At 37.3% G+C, this 27,463-nt stretch overlaps 1 protein-coding gene across 3 annotated transcripts in view; it reads right to left on the bottom strand.

Annotated features, from left to right (window-relative positions):
- The window catches only part of ZNF407 (zinc finger protein 407), a 359,207-nt gene that overhangs the window by 117,148 nt on the left and 214,596 nt on the right, over positions 1-27,463 (bottom strand). For all 3 annotated transcript variants that reach the window (XM_074823097.1, XM_074823107.1, XM_074823116.1), the window contains 2 exons: positions 24,481-24,564; positions 15,259-15,379 (listed from right to left, as the gene is read on the bottom strand). In XM_074823097.1, coding sequence (XP_074679198.1) covers positions 15,259-15,379; positions 24,481-24,564 — 205 coding nt within the window. The remainder of the gene's footprint in view (positions 1-15,258; positions 15,380-24,480; positions 24,565-27,463) is intronic.

Below are 27,463 nucleotides of genomic sequence, written 5' to 3'. Positions count from 1 at the left end.
ATTGTGCTTTTACAGCTAAAGAAAACATATATTCCACTCTTAAACTAAAAAAAAACCCACCAAAAAAACCCCTGCACTCCTCACCTTTTATATAAAACCAAACGATTCCTGTGAATCTATTTTGCATCATAGTAATTCAGTTCTTAAAGGGCTAATTCAGTACATTATTCTAGGAAACACAACTAACTTTAGAACAACTGGACCTATTCATACGCTTAATGTTATATGTATGTATACAAAGGTACATTACTGAATCAAGTTAGAATGCATAGATAATAAAAAACACATAGGTTTTGTACAAAAGATGCCTATGTGAATAACATGCCCTTAGTGACTATTTTAACTAAGCACTCATTCTAAAAATACCACAGTACTCTTGTAAAACAATTCTTTGAGGTCATTAATCCACATACCTCTTTAAAGGCCACAAGAGTTTACAGTATAACAGTATAAATAATACAAGTATTTTCCTAAAAGTTAACATAAATTAAGAAATAGAAATTTAGGAAGAAAACTATATATGTGTATTTGTTTTCTTTTTTGTTATCAGATGCATACAGAATTTTTTTTGCTTCTGGAATGAAAGTAGTCTGTATGTTCCAGGGCTATTTCCAAGAGTTTACAGAACAGCAGCTTACTAACATGAAGTGAATAGCAAGAGAAGAATATAGCTCATAATATCCTGATATCTAAATATTATATGGTTATAGATCAAGAAGCTGTGCTTTAAAGAAGACTCTAAATAGTTCCACTTGAATTCCAAGATGCATTGCTTCCAGTACTACCTTTTCTTCTGTAACGACATGATCTCAAAAAGCAAAACAAACCAAAAAATGCACACAGAAAAGCATTTAGAGACACACATATTTGAAAGTCAGGTTTAAAAACAACACCAGGCTAAAATAGCCAAGGCTGATCCTGACAAGACTTAACACTACACATGTATTTGAAAAATTCTATTTATATGCATTTAGTTCTCATGAAAGGTATTGGATTACTAGTTCTAGAAATGAGAGATGAGATTTTCTAAAGAAACTATGGGAATTAGGCACTGACACTGCACTTCAACTGAATGCAGGCTCCCAGCTGTTCAGCTTCTCTGAGGTCTTAGTCATTAAACGGTATCACAGTCTTGGCAACAGTAAAGTTTTACCATAAGGGTACAGGCCTTCCTATACTTCTATGGTGAAATGTAATCCTATGTTTATGATGCAAAAACTGGCTCCAATAAAGCTGGTATGTTCCCACTGCACAGTGCATTGACTGTAGAGGATAGTGCAATAGAATGACGTTACATCACTCACTGCATGGCCAAACAAACAGAAAAATCAGTCTTGGCCTCAGAAAATGACAATCTAAGCATTGAAAAGGATACGATAATCAGAAAATAGGCAAGAAGAGTAGTGATAGGTTTGGGAGGCAGGGCATCAGTAAAACAGGGTAGAAATAAGCTTCTGTCTCATTTAGGTGCACTGTTGGGCGTGACAGTACTAAAAGAAAACCTAGTCTGTCCTCCACAACCATTCAAATTCCCAATACAACTAGTGGAGATAAGAAAAAACAATGTAGGTCTCATGATTTACTTAAATTAGGTGTCTATTTTTTCTAAAGAAAGTGTAGGTAGCCAATATGAAACATCAGGAGCTCTCACCTGCTCAGGAAAAGGAAACACCGGTGTCCCTAACTTTCTAGAAATTAAGGCACTATTTTAGGAAGTAGATCTCCTGAGCTTTGGGCTTCCCTTATCTTGAGGAGGTCTGAATCCTGTTCTCCCATGTCCCAGGAAAGTGTATTTAGCTGGCATGAAATATCCTGCACATACCCCTTCTTCTTGAAAGTCTTCCAACGGAAGAGTTGCCAGGAGCCAAAAGCAGATCTAATCCCCATTTTCAGAATTGTTCTTCTGTTTTCAGTTATGTTCCCCATATAACTTTCCCTCAAAATCCAAACAACAAGCTCCCAACCCCCTATTCTGTGCCCTCATCTGAGAATCCTAAACAATAACTAGAATCAGGCTGTGGACAGCACTGCCATTATTAATTGAATCCTGACTCGTCTAATATTCAGACCTCTAACACACACATAAGAACACAGGAATAGGAACCTGTTAATCTAAAAGGTATACCACCAGTCTTGAGGCAGAGACACCCATCCCCCAAGGACAGACATTTCTGAGCATGCCTTAGTGATTTCACTTAGGTTGTGCAAGAAATTGCAAACTCAGTAGAGAGGGAACTGAAAAACAGAAACTCCTAAAGGAGTAGCTGCTTTTGGATTTAGATGGTTTTTGGCATGATTTAGGGGACTGGGATCCTCTCTGCAAAGCTGAATAGAAACTAGAAGTATCTGGGTACTTGATCCCACAATCTATTGGCCTAGTTTAACTTTTTTACTGTTTAGGATAGAAAGCCTTGTGAAAGGTGCTGCCAACTTCCTGGTTTTCCATTTCTCTCTTAAGAAGCAAGTACTTCATGACAGGCAGGGAATCGTCGCTTCACTGAGGACATGGAGGTGACATGATTAACATCAGTGGGGCCAGGACTTTATCCACTGTCTTCATTTTTGTTTTATAGTATCGACCCCATGACAATACACACTATCCAGCCAGTGAGGGCTGACTCCCAATCGAGCCATGGAGCAGAGATGTTTAGATGAAGAGGGGCTTAGTTATAATCCTTTCTGTTACAGTACTCCTGCCATGCTACTGGTGAACTGAAACTAAAAATGGGCACTTCAGAGCAGGAAAAGAAAATAAAGGTTCTCTTGAATGTTGTACTCTTCTGAGGGAAAAGAGATCCAAACATAAAGAAGGAAGCCAAGAACAGATGCGGGTGGACAAGAACCCAGCTAGAACAAACAAAAGCTGTATTTGCCTTTCAGAATACACTTTTGCAACCTAGAGTACTAACAGAGCTAGCATCACCCAATACTCTACACTTATCTCTCACCTCTTGCACCACCACCAGGCAATACACAGCAGTTCCCAAAACCTGCACTCACTGGCTGAGGCTGATTACCTGACTTGATGTTGCTGCATTTATTTAAACAGAATGGATAGCAGCCACTTGCTCTGTCCTTGCAAGGGCTCAGATTTAAGTCTTCCCTTTCTGGTCTGACACAGACTTGAACAAATCTGGTACAAATTCCTTTGTCTTTGAAATCTTTCTTCTACTTGAAAGTATTTTTATTGCTCCTCAAAATGACTACATTTTAGCATACAAAAATCAATCAGCTAAATACCGTATAAGATGACTGTGCTATAATTTATTAGTGCTGATCAAAATCTAAAAGGCTGAGTAATTAAAATTCAAATTAAAATGTGATGAAAGTCACATTTAGTCACCTAAATGAAGAGGCTGAATTCCAAATAGGTACAGAGCCACTGGACCCCATGTGAGATGAGAATTTGTGGATGCTCAATATCATAAATCATGTAAAAAGAACTTAGCATTTGTTCAAACTTTGATTCTTTTCCTCATGTAAATACATCTATCTAGACCTATGCATTATGTCACAGTTCATCAGTAAATGACCTAAAGAAAACAGAAGAAATGCCAAAGAAAGCACTTGTGGAATAATCTCTCCATAATGGGAAGCTTCTTCCTATTCACTGACTGAATAAGAAATGTCAGTGCTCTCAATCTCTGCGGTACAAATCTCTTCCAAATAATCTCTTTTCTAAAGAAAAATATAGATATCTAGGTGTGTTCTCTTTATCCTTAAAAATACCTTTCAAGTTTTAATTTTTAAAATGATCTGTTCTGACAACTTGCAACAAACAGTTAATGTGGGACCCAAAAACATTGATACATGAGCACCGTACCAACTGAAGCATGCTTTCCTATGGATTCTTGTCCTGTTCACTAAATCTCCCAATGCAGTAACAGCAGCTCCCCAACATGTCCTTCAAGATACTCCCATCGGGCAAGAAAAAACAGCTGTGCTGGGTGGCGAGGCTGGAACAATACACTGGCTGGTTGTAAGAGAGAGGAATGCATGAGAGCTGAGTTTTGCCTGCCTGTTCCCCACTCATTTTTTTCTCTATCCACCTCTTTCAGGAAAGATGTCGGAACTTAAATTATCTCAGCAACTACAACAGGGTGTCAGTTTTGACTGAAAGTGGCCAACAGCTTAAAAAGTTATTAAAGAAACTGACAGAAGATGGATGGATGGGCTGGTGCAAGTCTCAGAATAAGTTAGGGATATCAGGGTAAAAATCAATCCTCGTCAACTGATTTATAAAAATTGCCTTTTTGAACTAAAGACACATCTCTTTTCTGAAAAGAAAATAAATTACTAATGTTTTTTTATATATTAAAATACCCATAGCAGATATCTCCAAAATTTGCTAATGGAAATGGCTCTCTGTATTTTACCAAGAGCTTGTTAACGAAAAGATGTGTGAAAAATCATCAGAACTTAAGAATTCATTTTGATAATCACAATACCTTCCACAATTTCAAAAGGATTTAAGTATAGTTTGCCCTGTAGATCTGCATGCAAAATTTCAACAGCATGTTTTGAGGAAGCTCAGTATGGGAAGATGTTCCACATAGGATTTCTAGCAGAACAAATTACGGCCTCGACTACAGTTGTTAGAGAGAATCCATAGGTATCTTGAACAGGGGATTGAAGGAGACTGCACTGAAGTTACAAATATAAAGCTATAAATACTATAGTTTAAGAGGTACCAGTAATATGACAACAAACTAGTAGGGTGATGTTCAGGCAGTTTATGATGTCACTAGAACCACTTGATGTATTTACAGGATTATAACACAAGTAATTTTACAGTATAATGAACTGCAGAGTTTCTAGTTGTGTGTTTTTTAAATGATAACATCGCTAAAAATATGAAAAGATAGCAATACTGAAGAACATCAGAAGTGCTACTTTAAAGTATTATTTAAAAATATGCATATATGCGTGTATAGACCTATATTCTAGGAAACATGGTGAGCTGGGCAATTTGCCTAAGTGGAAGTTAAAACAAACCAGAACTGTACTGGAGGTCAGCTGGCCTGAGGTACACAGCAACCTGCAGCTGTGCTACCAACCCTGGGAGCACCAGGGAGATCTGGGCAGTCTTTGAGAGTCAAAAGTCACTTTGCAACCTCCTCTTTACTTCAGGAAGAATAATCAGTTTGCTCTCAGGCTATGAAGATCAGCAGCTATTTCCTATCCCTCTCAACTCCCACTGCCTCCCTATTTCAGTTTATTTACAGGAGGCTGGGAAATATTGAGGAATGTCTCCACTCCAATCCCCCCGCCCACGGGGATGGAAGAGAGGAGAACAGCATTGCACCAGCTTGTTTCCTCCAGCACACTAATCCTCAGCATGTATAATCTGTGAGGGGAAGATGAGGAGTGCTGTACAGACCTTATCTTTTCTCTGAGGATGTAAAATAAGAAGTAATAGCTTTCACCCAAGGCATCCAAGAATGCAGAACAACCTTTTTCATATACATTTTGGATTCTGTTTTTTTCCCTTAATTATTTTTCCATTACTAAAAGAACACATCTAAAAAGAATTAAAGCACAAAATTCAGGTATATGTAGTATGCAATAGGTTAAAGACAAAAGCTAAACAAACCAACCTAATATAATAAACAAATTCGATGAATGCTACTACCACCACTTTTGCTTTTTTAATAGACAGAAAGGAAACTGGAAACTAAAATGTTAACTGACCACCACCTGGCATGTGCAAATATTTTTGAGATTTTTCTGAAGTGGTATAAAAAAGCCCCACAAAAACAAGAATAATGATAACACCAGAGCAGGACTCCATCACTTGCAATAACAAAACTGAGGGCTTTATGTACTGTCTTTTATAAAGCAAGTCCCTAAGAAATCTCAGCAATATCTACACCTGCTATTCAGACCTAAACAGGCCTAGCAAAACCACAATGACCGTCCCAATCAGGGACAAAATAGTTCTAACAAGCAACTTAATAAGTTACTTGGACAATAGGCTCCTCTCCAGATGGTCTCTTTGTAAGTAAAGCCTCAAGTGAAATACATCCCTGATCCATGACTTATGAAAACAGAGTATCATACAACAGAGTCTGCAAAATGCTTTTAGGGAAGGCAAACTGCTGTATACTAAATGGCCTGACCTCCCTACACCACATTTTCTTACAGGGAACACACTGCCTTCTCCCAGCAGCTCAGGAAAGAGGAAAGATGACTGATGGTATGGAGTGCATGTGAACCTTGAGGCAAGCTCTCCTAGTTCTGCCAAGGCCTTTACTCGCCAAACCTAAGCAGCAGCTTTGAACCCATAGGTTGTGAAGCAACATCCCAGGAACTCCGAGCTCCCAAATCTCTGATGCCTCTGTCTCGAAAGCAAATTGTCTAAAGAGCTGAAGATCTCAGAGATGGGCTTTCAGCCCATAGGGGTTCCCGACCACACTGGGGAGAGGGTGGCCAGGAGCACCAGCCTCCCAAACCCCAGATGTCAACTCTGCCCCAGAGCTTCAGTCCCACCATATTGTATTGTGGCCACTGGAAAACACCCTCCAGCCACACTGCAAAGGTGCAGGTCTGGTGCATCGAGCCCATGACTTCCACTTTTGAGGCAGGGAGCCTTGTGGTGGAGGCAGAGGCTTTAGTACCTGTGTTCCCAAAGTGCCCCAGTGTATGGCTCTGAGGAATTTGGGCAGAAGCTGTCACAGGGACAAGGGCAACTCTGCTGGAATGCGCAAGTGATTTTATTTAGCTTCAATAAATAAGAAGATTCTAACAAAGCCATATTTATTTGTAAAATTGCTGAACAATTTTAATGCACTAGAAGTATCTAAGGCAAGTTCTTTCCTTCCTTTACTGTCTATTCAAAAATTTTTCTTTCTCTCATTTTCATCAGCCTTTAAAGGGGGGGAAAAAAAAAAAATCTTTCCCTTTCCCCTCCTTTGCACTAGGCTACACCTCTTTCTGGAACCACTTCTGAACTGAATTTGTTTTCTGTCACTTCCCACATTTCACCCTGTTTTATATGTCATGTATGAAGGAAGAAGAGGGAAGGTTGTCATAAAGACAGCATTAACACAGAAGCTTTTTTACATGGTAGTATACATATTGCCTAGAGAATAAAACACATGTAACACAATAGGCTACTGTCTATAAACTTCATCTTGAATAATACTCCCAAAATATTTTCAGATTGTTAGCTAGCAGCCAGATAGTTAGCTGATAGTTAGCAATAATAATAATTCCTTGTAGATTTGACCACCCCCAAAGACAGCTTTGGCCCTTTTATAATGACTGGATTGGGGATTAAGGAATAGTAAAAAGAAACTAATGTGTTTATTTTTTATTCTGTGTTAACAGGCAAAAGCAAAGAAAACATATATAGTCACTTTAGCTTTTTTTTAAACTACTTTTTACCTAAAAGGGTCATATCAATTAAGCTATGATGCCAATGATTATTTTTAGATAAAATTATTCCAAAAAATGAAAGTTTATTTGTAGACATAAAAATTCTTCACTGTACAGTTTTATCAGAAGCACTGTAAGAACAGGAAATTGCAAGTCTTTTTTGTTACTAAAAGCTATATTAAGACCATAGCCTTGACATTCATCTTGAGGTTAGTACTAAAATTTTATTTACTATCAAAATACAACCTACTTAAGATTATTTTAGTTTGAAATATATGCCAATGTTCCAGATTTATAAACATTAATTAACTATATATTAAATACAAAATATATTTATTGTAACATATTTATGCTCCTTAAGAAAGAGGAATAGATAAGACAGTGATGATTGCATGTGATAGGGAAAAAGAAGTGTGAGGACAGGCAGAAGATAAAATGTGGTAATAGAAGACATTAGTTACATTAATCTGTTCACCGCATGAAGTGGTCTTATTCATATTTCCTAAACACCAATGCTTCAGGTTTTGGGGTAAGTGTGATGAACTCTGATTCAAAAAAAAGAGCATCAGTACAGCAGGAGAGAGGCTGCATAAGAAGAAAAGTTTAGGGACAAAGCTCAGATTGAACAGCAAGGGGGAGACAGTAACTACTGAAAGAAATCAGGAACCTGAGAATGTTTTTGCAGAATTTAAATCAAAGTGTGAACAATCTGATAGAGCACTGAGCTAGCATCACAGAGGGAAGCTGTCAGAAGTTAAAACTAGATAGGAATTTTTACATTGATGTCAAAATGGCTGCATGGCTCAGTAACATTAAACTCAGTGGTCATCCCTGAGTAATTTAGCATGGCATTTAGGCTTAAATGCATCACTTAAAAGTTGTTCTTCAAAGGACTCAATCTAAAATAATGTTAGAATAGTATTATCAATACTTGCAATTGCATCACTGGTTGAAAGATACTTGGGCAGATCCTTCAAGTCCCAAGTCCAGACAGTGAGTGTTAGCATGAGAATCACAGATTCACTGAATTAAAAAGACGATTTTTAATTCCTCTTATTTAGAGTGGCCACAGGAAAAAACATTGGGAAACAGGAATAAATAAATAAAAAGAAAAAAAAAAAAAACCACAAAAGAAGCTTGAGTGACCAATGCTCATGGAATTATGGATGGATTTCCATATTGTAAAGAGTAAGTATTATTAAAATAAATAAAAAATCCGTATTACCCTTCTACCAAGTAGAGTGCATTTACTATGCTATAAATTAAAAATACAGAAAGCTAAGGACTTCACAAAGTGACTATATTATTGCATGCTGTGCAAAACACTCTTAACAGGGCAATTTCATTGTGGACCATAATCATCAGGTCTACATACACCAATATATTTCTGTGTGCATGTACCTATATGTGTTTTTTTAAGAAACAATCATGTTTGCTATTAAGCATACATTCTCTAAGCAGTCCATGCAGTGACACTGGCGTCTGGCAGGGAGGACATGGAGAGCTGCGAGAGAGGGAGTTTAAGTACTTTTGTATGCTGCCACCAACATGATTCTCCAAAATTGCAGACAGGATCTCTCAGTCAGTGCAGACAGCATACACAACTCCCAGAGAGGACCATATCATTATTTGCATGCTCTCTGGTTCTACAAGTTTCTGAATGATAGGAACCACATATGAAGTCAAGTATCTTGGTTAATGTGATAGCTGATCTGTATTTTGCACTATCACATGCATATTTTTAATCCGAGTTTACCATGTGAATTATTTGCTATAATTTAGGTGAATATAAAAAGTTTTATTAAGCAACAGAAACATCATAAAGGGAGTAATACTAACCATTGTTTTGTATGCCATGTATTCACTAGAATAATTAAAGTGTTTTTGCGGCTGTATCTGAATTTTATTTCAGATTATTTTTCTTTTATAGACTTAAATGCTACAGCATATTTTTATTCCAGATTAATAGAAATATTACCAAATGTTTTATCTGAATGTTTATTAAAAAATAGGGACTGAATAATATTCTGAGGAGTTTGCATCTGGGAACTATGCCCATGCACTGACAGAATGTCTCTCTAAACTTCTATTTTCATTTGTTTATAAATCTGCTAGCACAAGGCACTGGATATCCTCAACTCCTGCTGCTGATCACAACAGAAGCTTAAGTGTTTCCTGAAGGCCCAGTTTGCTCTATTACATGCCTGCATTATTTGCTTTAGCAATTTCTTATTAGTACAAAGTATATGCACTTATTTTGCCTAATTCTGCCTTTGTGATACATATAAAAAAGTGTTTTTCCATAGTGCAGTGGTGGTTGCCACTCGGAGTCCTCATCAGCCTAATGTTCCATGCAGTTGTATAACGTAGTTATTTCCTATACATGCATATTAAATTTCACTGGTTACAAAGAGCATATTAATGTTAACGTTTTAATGATAAATACACTGTTTCATCATTTTATGTAGAAGTTGCCTTAACAGCCTTTCAGTTTTGCTATGAATAAGTACATATTGTTACCTCAGCACTTAAAGCAGTCCCTAGTTATCCTTGATATAACTAGGGAATACTGCACAGCTGATGTAATCGTACCAAGACAACTAAAGGTTATTAAATTCACCAAAATAAACAGAGAGAAAACACTTACTTCGCACATTCTTATGACTTAGGTGCAAATCCTGGAGTGTATTATAAACTGGTCTTTACAACCTATGGACAGATACTATAAGTCAGAGGGAAATAGGAACTCCCTAGGGATGCTGTCCAAAAAAAGAAAAGTAGCCCCTGTGGAGTCACTCCCCCTAAGTCATGCTGCTGCTGCTGCTGAAACTATGCAATGAATCCTTCCGCAGTTGGAATTTCAGATGCCATAATCCCTTACAGAATGTTGTCTAATTATTTTATTATGCATAATAAATGTAAAATATTTATTTTAGTTTACATAATTATATTAAAAATGTATGCTATTTATTCTCAGTCTTGTAAGACATCCTTCACAAGTCATATACTTTATAGAAAGGTGTATTTACAGAATTAATCCTGTTTTGCTGGCCTGGCTGTTTGTTTTATACAGCTTCTAAACCCTGTTAATCTATGGCTGCGGAACATAAGCAATCCCCTGGATATTGCCATCCATTCCCTCCTTCTCCTCCATGGGTACTCTATGCAAAAAGAACCATACAGTGGAATCCCAGAGACGTGACAGTCATTTTCTTTAATTACAGCACAGGGATGGCACAAAGTACAGTAACATTATACCTGTCCCACGTTCTCACAGTCAAAGTTGTAGCAATACTGTTTCTCTATCACGAAACTATGCCAGCGCTCCTCCTGAGTCCTGAACGCCAACAAATTTGACTATGTGAGAGAAGCAGGGCCCTGCCTTTTGCCTCCCCCACTGCAAAACAACGCAATCCAGATCCGTTTTGTACTGAAACATCCCCCTCACACACACACACCATGAACATAAATTACTACTTGCCTGGGAAGCTGTGATACTTACATGGGAAGTCAGTACCAATGGGAGAACAATTTAAAGCCTAACATATGACTAAAACTGAGATTCCTAATTCGTTAGACACATGCAGAAAACCAGTTCAGTTTTTGAAAATGCTGTATACCTGCATCTGTCATTGACATCATCAGACTTATCGGGGTTTAGCACTTGACATCAGGTTAAATCCAGGTGCCTAAGAAGTCTGGCCACAGACTATACAACTGACAGATTTAGAAATCAGTTGAAGTTCACAGGTGGTATTCAGTTTCAGGAGGTTATACGGCTCTTCACAACTTACTATGCCCATTACCAAATGCAAACAGTATTGCTGTCAGTGTAACTCTAGCATTGTGTAATCTGAAAAGTTCAGCCACATAACACATCTTTTTTAAATGACTAAGAAATATAAAATAAGCATTGCATATGTAATGGTGGTGTAGGGTCCTATGAGACCAATTCTGTATTATAAAATTAAGTTGAACATTAATTAGGAGTGAATGAGTATTTTTACATGACAAAGCACGCTGACTTAAGGATGGAGAGACATGCTGTGTGATTTGAAAAAGTAAATGCAAAGGAAAATTGTGCCTGTTTTTATCAAAAGAGGGCAAACCTAAATTGAAAACACAAATGTAAAAAAATATAAACAAAACACTTAACAAGCAAATTTTTACATTTATGAATATTTATATTATATTTTTCTTCCTTCAAAAGGAATTAGATTCTAAAAACTAGACTGAAAATATAATTTCAAATTATAATAGTTACTAGAAGCTGCATACTGCTATATAGAATAGGAGATGTTCATTTCTTTGTTATCAATATACAAAAGATTTAGACAAAAATAAATATCAAGCCGTCACAGTATAAAAAATAGAGATGGAAGGTAAAATTTTTGCAAGAATATTTAAGTACAATCATAAACAGATTATAAAAGCAACTTGGTAAAATAAAATGAGCGAAATCTCCCATTTTCTTTTTGGGAATATGCATACTATTGAGAATATATAATTTGAAAGCTAAAAATGCTAGGTTAGTTTATAGTTCTCTTCAGAAAACCACATTAATTCATGTCTTTTCCTAGTTAAGAAAAGAATTTCTCATGCTGTGGGTTATATAAGGAATACATTCATTTTTCTGTTCCATGCAGCCAAAAATCAATCTTTTTCCCATAGTATCTTACAGCCTATTTAACTTCAGTTTTTTGCTGCTAAGCAAAAAAAAAAAAACCCAAACAACCAAAACAAAGCAAAAAGAAAATCGCTCTAGGTGCCTCTCCAGTCACAGGTGATCCAGATTTTCATAACAGTTCCTAAATTCAGAGTAGTTTCTTCTAACAGCCTTTCTTTCTGTACTTGTAGCCAGGGTTAGCTAGCCTTTCATTCACTAGACTGGCAGGAGTTTTTGCAGGATGACTGTTCACAATTTCCTCCCAAAGAACTGAAAAGCTTGAAATCATTAATCTCTAAGAACCCTCTGAGCACTGATGAGCTGAACAAGAATAATTAAAATACCTTGTATTTAGACACTCTTTTAATTCAAGTGTCTCAAATTACTTTATAGAATAGAGAGATCACTTCACCTATCGGTGAAAGGAGACTTTATGGTAGCACCAACAATACTCTACTCCATATCTGTACACAAAATGAGGAATATTGACCTCGCTGAAACTCCAAGGGTCATTAAAGAGTCTGCAGTTGCCAAGCAACACTAAACAGCAACATCTGAAATAGTCTGGACGAACTTACAGGGCCAGGGCTGAGCTGAAAGCACCACGGTGAGAACTCAACAACTAGACATGGGGGTGAATTTTACCACTAGGTCAGCAGATTTTAAAATCTTGATTTTACGTTTTTGGTAGGTGACACTCACAAGAGTACATACCGTCTGCTGAACTGATGTAAAGGACATTATTTACAGAATTGCTAATACCTTTCCATGAAAAGAGATAGTACTGGGTGAGTTGACAGGGAGGCACATGTGATTCCCTTAAAATTATATTTTTAAAACAAAAAAAGGGAGAGAAAAAAAATGAGAGAGGTAGATAGAGAGCAAAAAATATACTTGCCAGCAAGGCTGGCTAATATCCCAGGATTGTGGAAACTGGCACACACAAGCAGGACTGCTGGGCTAATAAATACAGCAGCCCCTCTCCTGGCTCCTCTGCAGCTATACAGAGTGCCTCACTGCCTCTATGAACTTGCAGCAGCAGCACAGCTCTGATTCCTGCATCCCTGCCAGATGTTTTTCAGCTGAGCTCAGAACAAATTTCCTGCAGAATCAAAGCTTCATCAGCTGGTATCTGTAGAGATCAGCCTCCAAAGATTAGGTCAAAATTGGCCTGAAATGGATGGAAACTAACATCCTATTACCATGAAACATTTATTTTTTAATAATATAGAGGCAGGGGATGCTCAGAGGTTTCTTGTTAATCCTGATAAAATAAGTTATGTTTGCTTCTTCTCCAATAACCTCCAATATAATAAAATACTAGTAAAAAACTTGTCGTTTCTTGGAATTTCTATCTCATACAGGAAACTGTCCATCCAAAGAAAAATGATCTCTTGCCTTTCACTAAACAGAGTATTAAAGTTATGCATTTTGTCATACTGAGTGAGGGAATTGCATGCACTGACTGCATGTGTCTAACAAACCCCAAACTGCAAACTGATTCACATCTACAAGGCTCCCATTCTCTAGGGTCTTCAAGCCAGGAGCTCAAACCCACCATAACCCACCTCTCATTACCTAGTTCTGTAATAAGACTATTCCTTCCAATTGGGATGGTTTATTAAAGTGGATGACCACAAGATTAAGCCGCCTCAAACATGCAGCATCAAAGATTGCACTCCTTTTATTGCAGCACATCATGTCACACTATTGCTTATATGCTATCACTTCACTCAACACAGACCTTTTAATGCAACCACTCTGACAAACACAAACCCATATCTCTTTCTTAACACAAACCCATATCTCTTTCTTAGATGACTTACTGATGGAAAAAAAAATTTAAAAAAAAACAAAAAAAAAAAAAAGGAAAAAAGAAAAAAAAAAGCAGGGGGACCCTTAAGATAGCAGTGCAGAAATGGAAGCTCCCCTCTGAGGTTATTGAATTAAGTTCTCTGCAGTTCTAAGCAGTAATTTAATGGGTGCTCAATACAGAAGAGTTCACAGAACATTTGCTCCACATGCACAAACCGATGCAACAAAAATTTTCCTACAGAAACTACATGATCACCGCAGAAGCTTTCTGTACAGGAGCTTTGTGTAAAGTAGCTCATAAATAGCATGAAACCAGGTATTATGAGAGCGGCTAGGCTTTGTTATATAATCTTGTTTTAGGAAACTACAGTAAAACTTATACTAAAAGAACATTACAGTTGTATGCTCAGCATTAAAAGAAAATAAAAAATGCTATAGTGGTATAATCAAATGTTTAACTTTCTCCTCCTGCGTGCATGCATCACAGCACATGCATCTAATTACATAATCATATGCCATTTATCAAATATAATACTGATTTTTTAAAAACTTTTTGAACATCAACTCTTGCAAATTGCTCATGAATAACTTCTATGGATTCCTTTATAGTACACGTAGACTAGCCACTTCACTGCAAGGTATTAAAAGGATTCAAGACTGTAGAAGAAGTATGCTTAAGAAGAGTAAAGAATCATTTAAGAAGCAGTATGAGATCATTTAATAAGTAGTCTATGATGAACAAAAGACACATCAGGTGAGCACCAGAAGTAATCTTAACTGTCTATTCATGTTTTTTTTTTTTAAATTTAGTCTACTGCCGTAACAGGACGGGTTTTAGAGCTGCAACATGGGAGACTTTGCCATGCAACCAACCCTATGGCCAACTTTCATCCAAACACCCTGGCTGGCATGGAGAAGGAAAACTGGAGCAGAAAAACAAGACTGCAGCACTGTGACCAGCTCCAGTTGCTTCCCTTTCTAATAAGTGTCTGGTGAGTATTTAGGCTACTAAGCCTTTTAGGGGACTTTTCCTTTCTTGGTGAAATGGTTGCAACTCAACCGAGAAAAATTTCAAAACTGCAACTGATTTGAAAAGGCGATACAGATAAGCGGCCTCACCATGGAGAATTCTAACAGACACTAGAGCAGCTGTGAAACAAACACTCAACATTAGCACTGCAGTGTTACCACTAAAAGGTTTCCCATCATTTGTTTTTCTTTATAAAGTAATACCTAAATACTGAAGACTAAGTTTTTAAATTTAGCTCCTAATTTAATATGCAATTACTGCTGCCCTGATGGTGTTTTAATGGCAATATATTTTTATTGGTGACTTCAAATGAACCTCATCTGATCACCTTAACCCTTCTCTCATCATGCTTTAGTTAATGACTCATTACCTGTAGTCACACCAGGGACATCTGTAAGGCTTTTCTCCAGTATGGACACGCTTATGTCGTGTCAGATGCGATTGTGTTGTGGAAGCGAAGTTACACTCATCACATTTGAATGGTTTCTCTCCTAGAAGGTGACAAGAGAAGATATGCATTATCAGTTTTCATCAACAGGAAAGGATGACAAGTCTAAATTTCTGGCACATCCCTTGAGATAGATTTTAGTCTATGTATATATAACAACCACAAATACAAAATAAATTTCCAAATACAATGTATTAATTACAAAATACTATTCTCACTATGACGCATCAGTAGCCAGCTGACTTCCCATGTGATGTTACGCAGCAGCGAAAAGGAGGAGAAAGAACTGCACTGAAACAGGGTGACCATGTCACCGGGACTTATTTCATGAAAATATCATCACCAGGTGACAGGCATTCCTCTCACCCTACACATTCTGCTGAAGTTGGGCCCATGAACAGCCCTGAAAGCAACACTCTTGGAGACAGAATCTGAAGCTTGTATTCAGTGCCTGCTCAGAAAGGAACCTCTCCAGGAGGAAAGTGTCTTTGTTTTTGTCTCTGGTCCTGGATTATTTATTTTATCCATTATTAAATAATACACATAAACCAGGACCAAGCACATGAACCAGAACTCACTGCTCCATTCCCCCTCTCTTGCCTGTTATCCTTCCGACCTTGTGAATCTTTTCTGAACAGTGTGACAATTTTAGCAGAAGGGCTTGAAAGGTTAACGAATCCCCCCCCCCCCCCCCCTCCACCACCACACCTAAATAGGACAATAATATTTTCAGAAGACTAAAATTCAATCTCTGCCAAATGTGCAATTGCATTGAAAATTTCTAGAGTACTAATTGAAGAAAGATAAAAATCTCTGGCTTGTAAATTATTATGTGAAAAGAGTACTTTTCCTTCCAGCAGAGGGGTCCACCCCTTAGAAGACATTAAGACAAAATCTCATGACATATACATATACTGTGACACATAGCTAAGACACCTACATCCCATTTTTCTAACTGGTTGCTCCAGAAATACTCTGTGTGGCTTACAGGCACATGTAATTACCATTTAGGGAGGAAACAGGCTTCTTTTTGTATGCAGAAGACAAAAGGCAGCTCCTAACTTAGGTGATCTTGACTGCATTGTGCAAGCCTTCAGAAGTATTTATCCTAAAGACTACATAAGGAATCTGCATCCCTAACTTAAGAAATCTGAATAAAATTGCTAGGTCTAGAATAGGCAGTTTCAAAATTGAACCCTAAGCATCTTAGCAGGTACAATTTGCAGTTTTTCAGACAGACATACGAGCAGCAGAAGACACATCACTAGCAAAAGGCCACTCCCAAGTGGCCATGCCTCCAAACCAGATTTTTCAGGCCTGCTTAAAGCATGAGACACTCAAGACTTCCAAAAAGACTTTGCCAGAATTCTGAGAAGAGAGAGAAGTCTGCATTTTTCATTCTTGGAGCCTGTTAGAGTTTTTTTCCTCCCAAGGGAAAAAGAAATGCAAGGTCCTCAGGCCTGAAAAGGCTGTAATGCTGTACAGAAGGACAATGGAGCAGCTTCTGAAAGCTCCATAAAGAGTTGGAATAATTGCTTTTAGCAGCTGCTGGAGAGAATACCAGCCACTATTTTTCATTTATTGTTTCATGGGACAAGGAAAGGTGAAGGGGCAGGACACAATGTGGAAGCCTCTATGCTGGACAAATTGAGACTGCTAGAAAGTATGTCTTTCCTGCCCCAAATGGGGTTTTCTTGTCAGACACTGACTCTCTGCTCTGGAAAAGCTGATTCTCCCAGCAGCTTGAATGGTACTGGCTGCTGCTTCAATTAAACTCTCTGGGAGGCCATAGACTCCCTAGCAACGTAACCTGTTCTTGAAATGAAGATTTCCTGTGCCTGATTTATTTTATCTTCTAGTATTAAAGAAGACAGCAACATTTTCAAGCCTAAGTAGTAAAGCCACAGGTATTTTAGATAAGATACGTACTTATTTTAACTGCTTTCATTTAAAATGCATGAGAACCTTGCCAACTTGCCCCCTTGTAAAAAAAGCAGATCTGAACTGAAAGGAGATTTTTTGTTTGCCATTCAGGGGAGGATGGATCGGGTAAAGGTCTGCTGCTGCGCTGGGGCAGGGCCAGGGGGGCTGACAGACAAGCGAGGGCCCGTGGAAGCCAGGAGGGCTTGCAAATTCCATCTGACCAAAAGAAAAATGATAATCCTTGCCCATTGCTCCAGGAAGTTTCTCCTTAGGAAATCCTTGTGGCTAACTGCTCCTGTCAAGTGGACTATGTGTAAATCTCACCTGACAGAAAATACATCACAGCAGCACCACACAACAAAAGCCAACTAAACTGGGAGGAAAAAAGACAGACTAGCATGGTCTGTAATTCTTAGCAACTCCACATGGGAAAAAGTATTTTTATGGAAAATTAACCAGGTTGTTCAGTACAGTTGAAAAAAATCTAAAAGACTAGGTATTTCTTTGGTTTCAGGGGCACTGGAAGAGCCCATGAGCTGAAGCATCAATTCTTTTTGGTTTATTTATTTACATTTTCCAGACCTACTCATTTAAGTATTTTTTGTCTTCCTTATCTTTGGGCTGGAATTTTCTTTATGAGCCTTTGTGTCCCAATTTTCCTGCCCCCCTTTCTGCCTCCAGATATTTCAGGCAATAAACTTAATTTTATTTTCACTCAGGCTGCCATTAAATATTCCAGGAGGATTCTCCCTAACCCCCAGTCAAGGATCTAATTCATACAAAATTAAATTAACACAAATAAAAAAAGAAATTTTGACAGTATTTTTTAAAACACCACTATGTATTAAGTATAAAATAGTATAAAAACCTAAAACGTGTAAGGACAAAGTCTATGTATTCAAAGATTTATACAAGTAGAAAACCCCAAATCAACCCCCTTCCCACCTTACCATTATAGAATACTTATCTGTGCCTCACCAGCTCTAACTTTATCAATAACAAACCCCATAAAAAAGAAGGATAGCTGCCCCAAAATGTCCCAATGGTCAATTAGCTCTGTGGGGGGAAAAAAAGGAAGGACACACCTTCCAAAATCAAGGACCCACTATCTTTGGGGGCTTTTATTTTAACACAAGCACTTTCAAAAAGCTATGTTCCCTAACCACATGATTACAAAAGAAGAAATGGTTTTGCTTTTTTGACAATACTGCAAGCAACTTCTGAAGTTTAAGTTCTTTAAGTCACCTGATATGGAAAATTTTAGCTCCAACAATCAAAGTTTGGGAAAGCAACTGATAAAAGGGTCAGATCATGGGGAACATCGGTCTCTACAAAAGCAGTTATTAAGGCTTGCTGCTAACCAGTTAGCCTCACCAGTTCTACCTATTCTGCTCTTCTTAAACCACCATGACTAAGACTTTCTTCTTCTCTTGCCTCTCTAAATTCCACACTGACTTTTTTAGCATCTGTCTTAGCTTTTTTTCTTTTCTTCCCAAATTATGGCTTTCTTTTTCTTTCCTTCTTCCTCTTTTCTCTGATTTTACCTCTTTTGAGCTCTCTGTCGTTGATGAGCTTTTTAGGACATAGAGCATACCTTACTGCAATCATAAATTTCTCTGTGCAGTTATGTACTTAATGTGTAATTTTTCAAGGAAAAATGAAATAACACAGTAACAAAAACTATAAAGCTTGGTGAAAGATGTTGATTTGTGGATGGCAAAGTGAATTTTTTATTTATAATCATGACTGTCCAGAGAATTTCTACTTGTAGATTATATACAGCATTTATATGAATGTGCTACTGAGGATCCAGCTTTCACATAAATGAAGGAAAAAAGTAAAAATCAAGTGGTGGCTTCAAGCTGCAAGTCTTGAGCAACTAATCTGAATCTTATAAGATGGAAGAAATCTTACCCCAGTTGTCTCAACAGGAAACTACTACTTTTAGTCCTATTTGTCTTTCACATGATGTGTTGAGCAGCACAGAAAGAATTCTCTAAGTTTCATTTGACCTAAGGAATGAGTAGACCACAAAATGTAGCCATCTGCTTACAAGTTACTGGACTTTTTTCTACTTATTTCCAACTATTTCTAGTGTTTGTTAAGGCTCTCCCTGGAGAAGCACTTACAGGCTTCCTAATGAAGCCTGAAGTATAAAAAAATAAATTCTGTTTGCTTTTAGTCTGGTCAACTTTTTTGCATATAAGACATAAAAAACCTAAGTATGTTCTTCATCCCTTGCTTTCTTATAAGAAACCCTGTAGATGCCATAGGGTTGCTCTTCCATAGCAAAAAATGATTGACATTTGTATGCTCTGAAATGGGAGGAAAACTGTTCCACTAGACAATTTCTCTTAGGTAGAGAGAAAGTTTTAAGATACCCAAGTTTTTTGTGTCATTTCTGGCCAAAGATTTGCTGTAAACAAGTTCCACACTCTCCTGCAAATTTTGGCATAAATGGAAAAAGAAAAACAACATAGATCCTCTTCAAATTTCACCTCTCTTCCTGCTGAAAAGAGCAGTAAGTCTTCTTACTCTGATACATCTTCTGTGGTATTCAACATTATAATTTTTTTAAGCTGTGGTGGGGAAGTTGAAGGGAAGAGGCTACATTATACATTAAATTCAATGCTGAGTAATGTAACTACACATTAAAGTCAAAGAGCAGTTCACATGAGAAATAGAAACACAAAGTGAGTCACTCATCTGGATAAAAACACATATATTATTAAATTTTCTTTCTTTATTACATTGACCTATAAATGTCTTGAGAAGCACAAGATTGAAATGAGTGAGCAGAAGTAATCATACAAACAGTGCTCTGTACGATATAAGCTACCATTTTCAAAAATTCATGAAAATGTTTGAACAAAGACACAATCTTCTTAAGCAGTTCCATAGGTTCAGGGTGACTGTCATAGAACTGCTGTGCACAGTAAGTGCACTCACCCTCTAATGCTCTACTACTGCAATGTACTTGATGATCCCCAGGAAGATTCCAACACAACCAACACACGAGAAGCAAATGTAGACTGCCATTGTGCAGAAGATGAGGATGGGGGTTTTGCAATTTGCAGGAGTACTAACCAACATTAAAAAAGGAATTTCATGCAAGAGAACACAGGCTGTGACTGATCAGCACTGTTGGATTGAGCCAGCTACTACAGCATGAAATGAAAGTTTACTGGGAAACATGTAGAAGAAGGGAAAACTCGAGTGATACCAAAAGGCAGACAAACAAAGGAGGAGAGCAGAACAATACAACAACATAAAAAAAAAAAATAAAATTAAGACTTAAGTGTTTTCGCGATTTCATTTCAAGCCAGTAATAATTACTCTTGCTTGTTTTTTCTCTCATGCAACTTCTTAGTTGATTATGATTAAGGCAAAATATTTAAATTCTGTGATATTATATGTTTCTTTTGTGTGTGTGTGTGTGGTTTTGGTGGCTGATTTAGAGGTTATTTACTCTTTTTTATTATAAAATTCTGATAATTGCTCAAATTCTTCATGGAATTCAACTAATTCTAAACCCAGCCAACACTAAATTTTGCAACATTATTTATCTTCATATCTTCAGGCAGATTTTCTTACTGGGACAAAATATAAATTAAAAAAAAAAATTGTTTCAGGATGACTCAAAAGATGAACATTTTTCCTCCCAGTCGTGTTGAGGCACCAGAACTATGGCATATACATTCTTGCAGCACTGCAAGCTGTCCCTTATGTACCACATAGCACCAGCTGATAGTGCAAGTCGTCTAAGTTTCTTAAGAAAGCTTCAGCTCACAGCCTAGGCAGCCACAAGTGTCTATTGTAAAGCATTTGACAAAGGCAGAGATGTAAGCATTCTTTACAGTGTGATAAAATTCTGGTGAAACTCTGGATCACTTGAAGTTGCCATTGCTTCAATTCACAAGATATTACATTGGGCCACTGGTATAACATAGCCAGTGAAAGACTTGCAGAATTTAATAGATTGATTCTTGCTTTCAGATCATAAAATAATGCTAGAACGTTCTACCAGGACAAAATCAGCCAAAGACTTAGCTTATTCTGTGTTCAAAGTGTGCAGTTCTCACAGGACCAGGTCAGTCATTAAGGACATAACATATTTAACACAGAATAAAAACGTCAACTGATGAAACATCAGGGAACTCTTGATAGGTCAAATTATTTCTTTCTACCTCACAGTTCTACTTTACAGGTAAGAAAGTCTATATCAAGGAAATCTGTATGGAGATGCATCATGTTTGCAAATAAATTAAGTACAAACATTTTTCAAGTCTTAAAACTAATGGCTTCTTCTTTCAGTTTAACATTTCGGTACTTCTTTTCATTTAAAAACCAAAAACATGTCTTCCAGGGATAACATTCTATTTACCAAACTAGTCCCTACACTTTGCTCCACTAGTGACCAAGGGCCAGATTCTGCCAGCCTCATTCACATACTTTATGCTCCCTGTAATATTTCTAAAGAAAATGCATCTTTCACAAGGTAAAGGTATTTCTCTAGATAGACAAAAATAATCTCATCTAAAAAGAGAGGAGCAGAGTAAGAAATACGAGAATCAAGAGCATCAAAAGTCTTAAGTGGCTGGTCCTACAGCCAGTCCTCTCTTGTGTCAAATATCTATCAGCAGCTGAACATTCCTCCGGGGTGTCAGGACACCTCAGGCCTTGAGGCTGGGACGAGAGGAGGCTTGTTAAGCCGGTTAAGGCTCCTCAACTGCATGTGAGGATTTGCTCATTTGCCCTTGAATCAAGGGTCTCTGACAGGTGATAGAAGTAAATCTTGGATTGGAAGATGTTCTGTGTCAGCCCCCTAGACAGCTTATATTACAGTAGGGAATTATTTAAGCCATTTAGGCTATTTTTGATACCTATCCCTTTCAAACTTGATTGTAATTTGCTTTGGCATTCTGCTGTGGGAAAATTGTGCCAACTGGGAACACAGAAGAAAAATTACAGGTACAAAGAGGAGTACATGCAGCTAAGGCCTGAGATAAAGTTGTGCACTAGAGGAAAATACAAGGGACCCCATATAAGTGCAACAGTGCAGGCAAAGGTGGATTGTGTCATTCTCCTTGAAACAAATAGAAGCTTCAGATAATTTTTCTGCTAAAGAATCATCTCTGATTGTTTGCGCCACAGAGGCAGATAAATGCCAAAAAGATAGATCCCTCTGCCTCTGAGATACTGTCCTGTATAGTATAAAGTTAATAGCAAAGTAATAACGAGCCTCCAGTCCTGACATAAAATATAAAGTTATGCCTGCTAGATGCAAGCTTCATGATCTATAACCTGTGAATCCTGTGATCATAGCACAAAAGCCTCTACCATACTGGCAAAAGAAGGGCAAAATGCCATTGAAAACATGGACAGCTTTTCACCAGGAACATACCATATTTTCAGCCTAATTTTGCACATAAACCAGGAAACAAAATATTATTTTCTATCGGCTTGTGGCCTAATGATACAAAAAATATAAATATATAACTGATGATAAGGGCTTACATTTCTGAGAAATCAGATCTGCACTCACGTAGTAGGTAAAGACAAGAATATGCATTTCTTCCACTTTCCCATTCTGAAACGATTGTTTACCCATTTGTGAGGCTACACTGACTATGAGTCCTACACATATGCACAATATCAGTGCGACACATGGTAGGCCAATAAAAAACAAAAGGTACTTCCCATCCTATTGATAACAATTATTTATTTCTGCTAAAGAAAAAAAAAAATCATTCTGAGCCCACATTTGGTAAACTTCAGCCAACAAGCTCCAGAAAAATGGAAACCGTTAGTTACAACTGAAGCATACAACTTCCATTCCAGTAGTTGCAATTGTTTCTGTTATCATTCAGAGAGTGCAATACCAAGAGAACTTACTATATTTGCTAAATGCCTTTTCTTGGACACTTTAAAAATACAAACTTCCTGCAGTGAATGGAAACCTGCTGTAGCGGTACTCTCACACAAATGTATGTTCCTTGTTATCAGAAGAAAAATTCTGGAAGTATGATTACTAGTTAGACTTGCAAGCAAAGTTCAGCCCTGCATACTTTTTTTTAGAGCTTATACATTTCAAGATATTGTCTGACCGGCCCTCAAAATCCCACCTTTTTGAAAGCATCAGGCTCTTTGCCAAATATGGTTGCTTTAATAAACTGAAAACAGGGTGGAAAGAATGGCTTCAGGCTCTCAAGAAAAAGAGTAGCTGCTCTCCAGGAAATTACGCACTTAGATGGTGTATGTCCTGAATCAAGATTAGTTTATTCAGGAACATAATAAAATCTCCCACTGAGATTCCTTTACAAAATCCATGGAAAATTCATGATGTAACAACTACAGCTTCTCATGTTAGCCATTTATTTCCACTGTACATTAGACAATGGTCACTTAACTCACACAGCAGTTCCTGATGATATTACATTATCCTCATGATAGTAAAACAAAAACTACTGTGGCTAAAGCAGCAACACTTCTGCATCTGTTTGAACAAAATCTATTCAAATAATCAAACACTTACAAGGAACTACTAAAAAGCACAATTAAGGTAAAATGTATTAATAAATGTTTAATAGTTACACTTTTTCTGGTCTTCTGAAACTAAGAACCAATTTAATTTTATCTGATATTAAATTTTTATAACCAGGTGGTAGGAAAGCTTTACTAATTCTGGGAGAGAAATCCTGCTTTACATGCCAACCATGTGGTAACTCTTAAAAGTTGCACCTATTAATTACAAACTATCTTAAAATTACAAAAGGGCAACTGAAAAAACACTAGCTTTCAACTATGTCTCAGTCCAAAATAATGGATTAATCTATATGTGGTCTCTAATTTTCACCCAGGGACATTCTAGCAGACTCTTGCAAAATCTTCACAGTAGGTAATCTATTTGGGCCTTGGAAAAAAAAATTAGTAGACTTAGCATTCATTTAAAGAAGAAAGGCAGTCTTTACAATTCTACTTCCTTCAGAAAACACACCAAAAATACCCCGCACTCCCCCCAAGCAATTCTTCAAACTTCCAGCTAACAGATTTGATGCAGACCTTGGGCATACCGACACAAAAAGGAGAAAAAGCAAAGTAAACAATGAGCCTACGCATTATTTGTGCTGTAACGTGCTATTCGACTTGCATTACTCCCCAGTGTAGAGGGACTCCCTTGCTGGAGAAAATATAGTAAAGAGTAAAGACAGCTTTACTGACCTGTGTGCTGCCGCCGATGCTTGGTGAGGGCATGACGTGTCCCGCCGGCAAAGCCACAAAGGTCACAGAGGAACGACTTCTCGCCTGTTGCAACAATAAACAGATGAGGGACTGCGGAGGTCACAGATCATTAAAACATATCTATCAAGGCTTTCAGGGTTACTAATTCCTCCAATCAAATGTTTCCATGTAAATATGTCAAATGGGAATGAAATTACCACTGCGGTTTATTGACTGTGATAAAATCTGAAAAGCACCACTGAACATAATTACATACTTGTCAGACCCATAAAAATTAGCTTTATTATCAATGGAATGGTTTTGTACAACTTCATTTCTGTTAGATGTCTTCCAGATGGGGCTGCTTTATGCACTTGAACAGTTTTTATGCATATCCTGATTTTTTACAATTCCCATACATCTGGCCTTTCTGTGCTGAGTAAAGATTGCTTGGAAAAAAAGTTAATATACTGTATATATGATTCTGCTTAAATAAAATATATTGAATTTACTAACAAATTAAGGGTACTGAGAAATTTTCAACAGACTAGATCATAGTCATCTTTAGTTACCTTCTAATTATTTATAAGTATTAAATTATTTTCTTGAATATACAGAAGAGCCCAGGCAACAATAAAAGCTACATTATTCAGTACCAGTGGCAATTTAGCACTGTTTATGTTTCTAAAGTTTTCATGACATAAAGAAAACAGGTCTGGGGATTGCTACTGAAATTGCAGCAGAACTCGTATTGTTCGTCTTCAAATGATAATTCTTCATTCCAAACCTCTGGACCAATTTGAGAGATTTTGGCAAGCTCAATACTCACTAAAAGTATGTAAATGCTCTTTTTTTTTTTTTTTTTTTTAATAGAAGTTAGGATTTTGCCCTGTTGTCTATAAATACAGTCCATCATTTCACAGAAATATTTTTACTCAGTATGTACTAACATGCACAGCAATCTCAGCCCATGAAGGCCACATGGAAGGTCATTATGAATTAATAATGCTAACCTCAGATACAGACTCAATAACATCACATAAGACTGAAATTTTAAAAATTTTTTTTCAAAAAACAATCACATTAGTCATTTGGAGCCAAATTGTCTCCTTTCGCAGTAACATAGCAGAGAGGGGCCGGGTGGGGCAATGATGCTGAATTCATTGAAACTAACAGTCTCCTACAAATTCTTCCCCGTGGGGAAGGAAATTTAGTTTCTACAAAAGACATCTGGGTTAAGAGGTCAGGTGTCAAATTACCAAGTCCTCCTGTGAAGACAGAGGGATGGAAACTTCCACATTGTTTATTCCCACATAACCAGGCACGCTAATACACAGACTTTCTGGAAAAGCACAGTGCCTCAGTTAACTTCGGATACCATTAATATAAAACAAGAGACCATCTCGTGAGTGGGAGCTCCCCGGAGAGCACCACAGAGACCAGCTGCCCTCTCCCACCATGGCCTCAATGGGGGACCCAGGGGAACCCCAGCTCCCCACCATAGTCGCCTCAGTGCAGGAGTCCCTGGGCCCCATGCTACCGGGAGGAAAGCAATTCCTTCAAAGTTTCCAAGGCAGCCTGAACTCTGCCTCTAAAATGGTATCATAAAAATGCTGATTAACATCCACCAGGTAGCTAGGCTATGAAATGCAGTTGGCACATATTAATCTCCATTTCAGAATAAAGCAAACGGTGTAGTGTTATTTTCTGCACCCAAATCTGGTCATGAAAAGCAGACTGAAATTTTACAGGATTTGGGGCTTTTTTGAAAATTTGATCAGTTGATGAGAGTGTCCCAAGACAGTATCTAAGGTGTGAAATAATTTCAGTACCTCCTTTTAGGAGTCGATTCTAGCCATCTGTGATTATAATTGAATTTTTAAAAAACCCCAACAAACCAGAAAAAGCAGAATGGAAACCCATCCTAACTATCACATGAAGAATAATATGTGCTAAATGATGTAACAAAGTCTGAATTTTACTGTAAAAGGTTTATCAGTAATATTATTGTTGTGTTTTTACATGATTGTTACACAGAAATTTCTGCATAATCTCTTTCCTTTTTTTTGTTTGTTTTTTTTCTTTTTTTTTTTAAACCAGTATCTTCAGCATGCAGCGTTTCAATTCATCAAAATATCAAAGAAAAGGAATAGAAGGACTACACATAATGCTTAATTATAATTAAATATTAATTTAATTAATTAATCAATTTTAAGTATAAATCTTTCTAACTAGCTGTAATGCCTAACACTCCAGCATAAAATTCACACTTTAAAGTTAAATGCTGTTCCATGCCTACCAAGAAATTGCTCATCATCTATATATTGTCATAAATTAGCTCATGTTGTGTTTAACATCTAGGAGCAGACTTCAGTATGGCCTGTAGCTTCATACGCTAATGAGGACACAGAGTACCCATAGCATCTTTGCAAGCTCGATGGATTTACTGGGTAGTTTATATTTGGGCCTTTGGAACAGCTTTTTGAGCCACAGAGAAATGATTCAAAACCAACCAACAGCTTTAAAATACAGAAATTGATCCATCCTATAAAATGATTTGCCAGTTAAATATTCCACACTCCTCTAGGTTGGATCTGGGAGCCCTCATGCAGGCAGGGCTCTTGAGGGAGTCAGTGAGGCTTTGTATCTGAAAACATGAGACTGGAGGAGATTTGGCCCCTGCTTTTTAAGCTCAGGAAAGGTGGTGATGCATTTGATGTTCTCCAACACTCATTTTCAGGCATATTAATTCATTAATTACCTTATTTATGTATGTATCATGGTATAGGCACAAATACATATATCCACACAAACACACAGAGAAAACTTCATCACCTGTGACTTTAAGTTCAACTGCACAGTATTCCTTAGCCCTGAAGCTTGATGTGGGTTGAATCCCTCATATCTAGACATAATATTTCATTTGATTTTACGGACATGTATTGATACATAGATGTATTTTGCATTCTTCTGGATATGCTTA

Source organism: Strix aluco, chromosome 1 (genome assembly GCF_031877795.1).
Source record: "Strix aluco isolate bStrAlu1 chromosome 1, bStrAlu1.hap1, whole genome shotgun sequence".
NCBI classification, from domain to species: Eukaryota; Metazoa; Chordata; class Aves; order Strigiformes; family Strigidae; genus Strix; species Strix aluco.
Note: the sequence above shows the minus strand (reverse complement) of the source record. Positions and strands in the feature narration are given on the sequence as shown.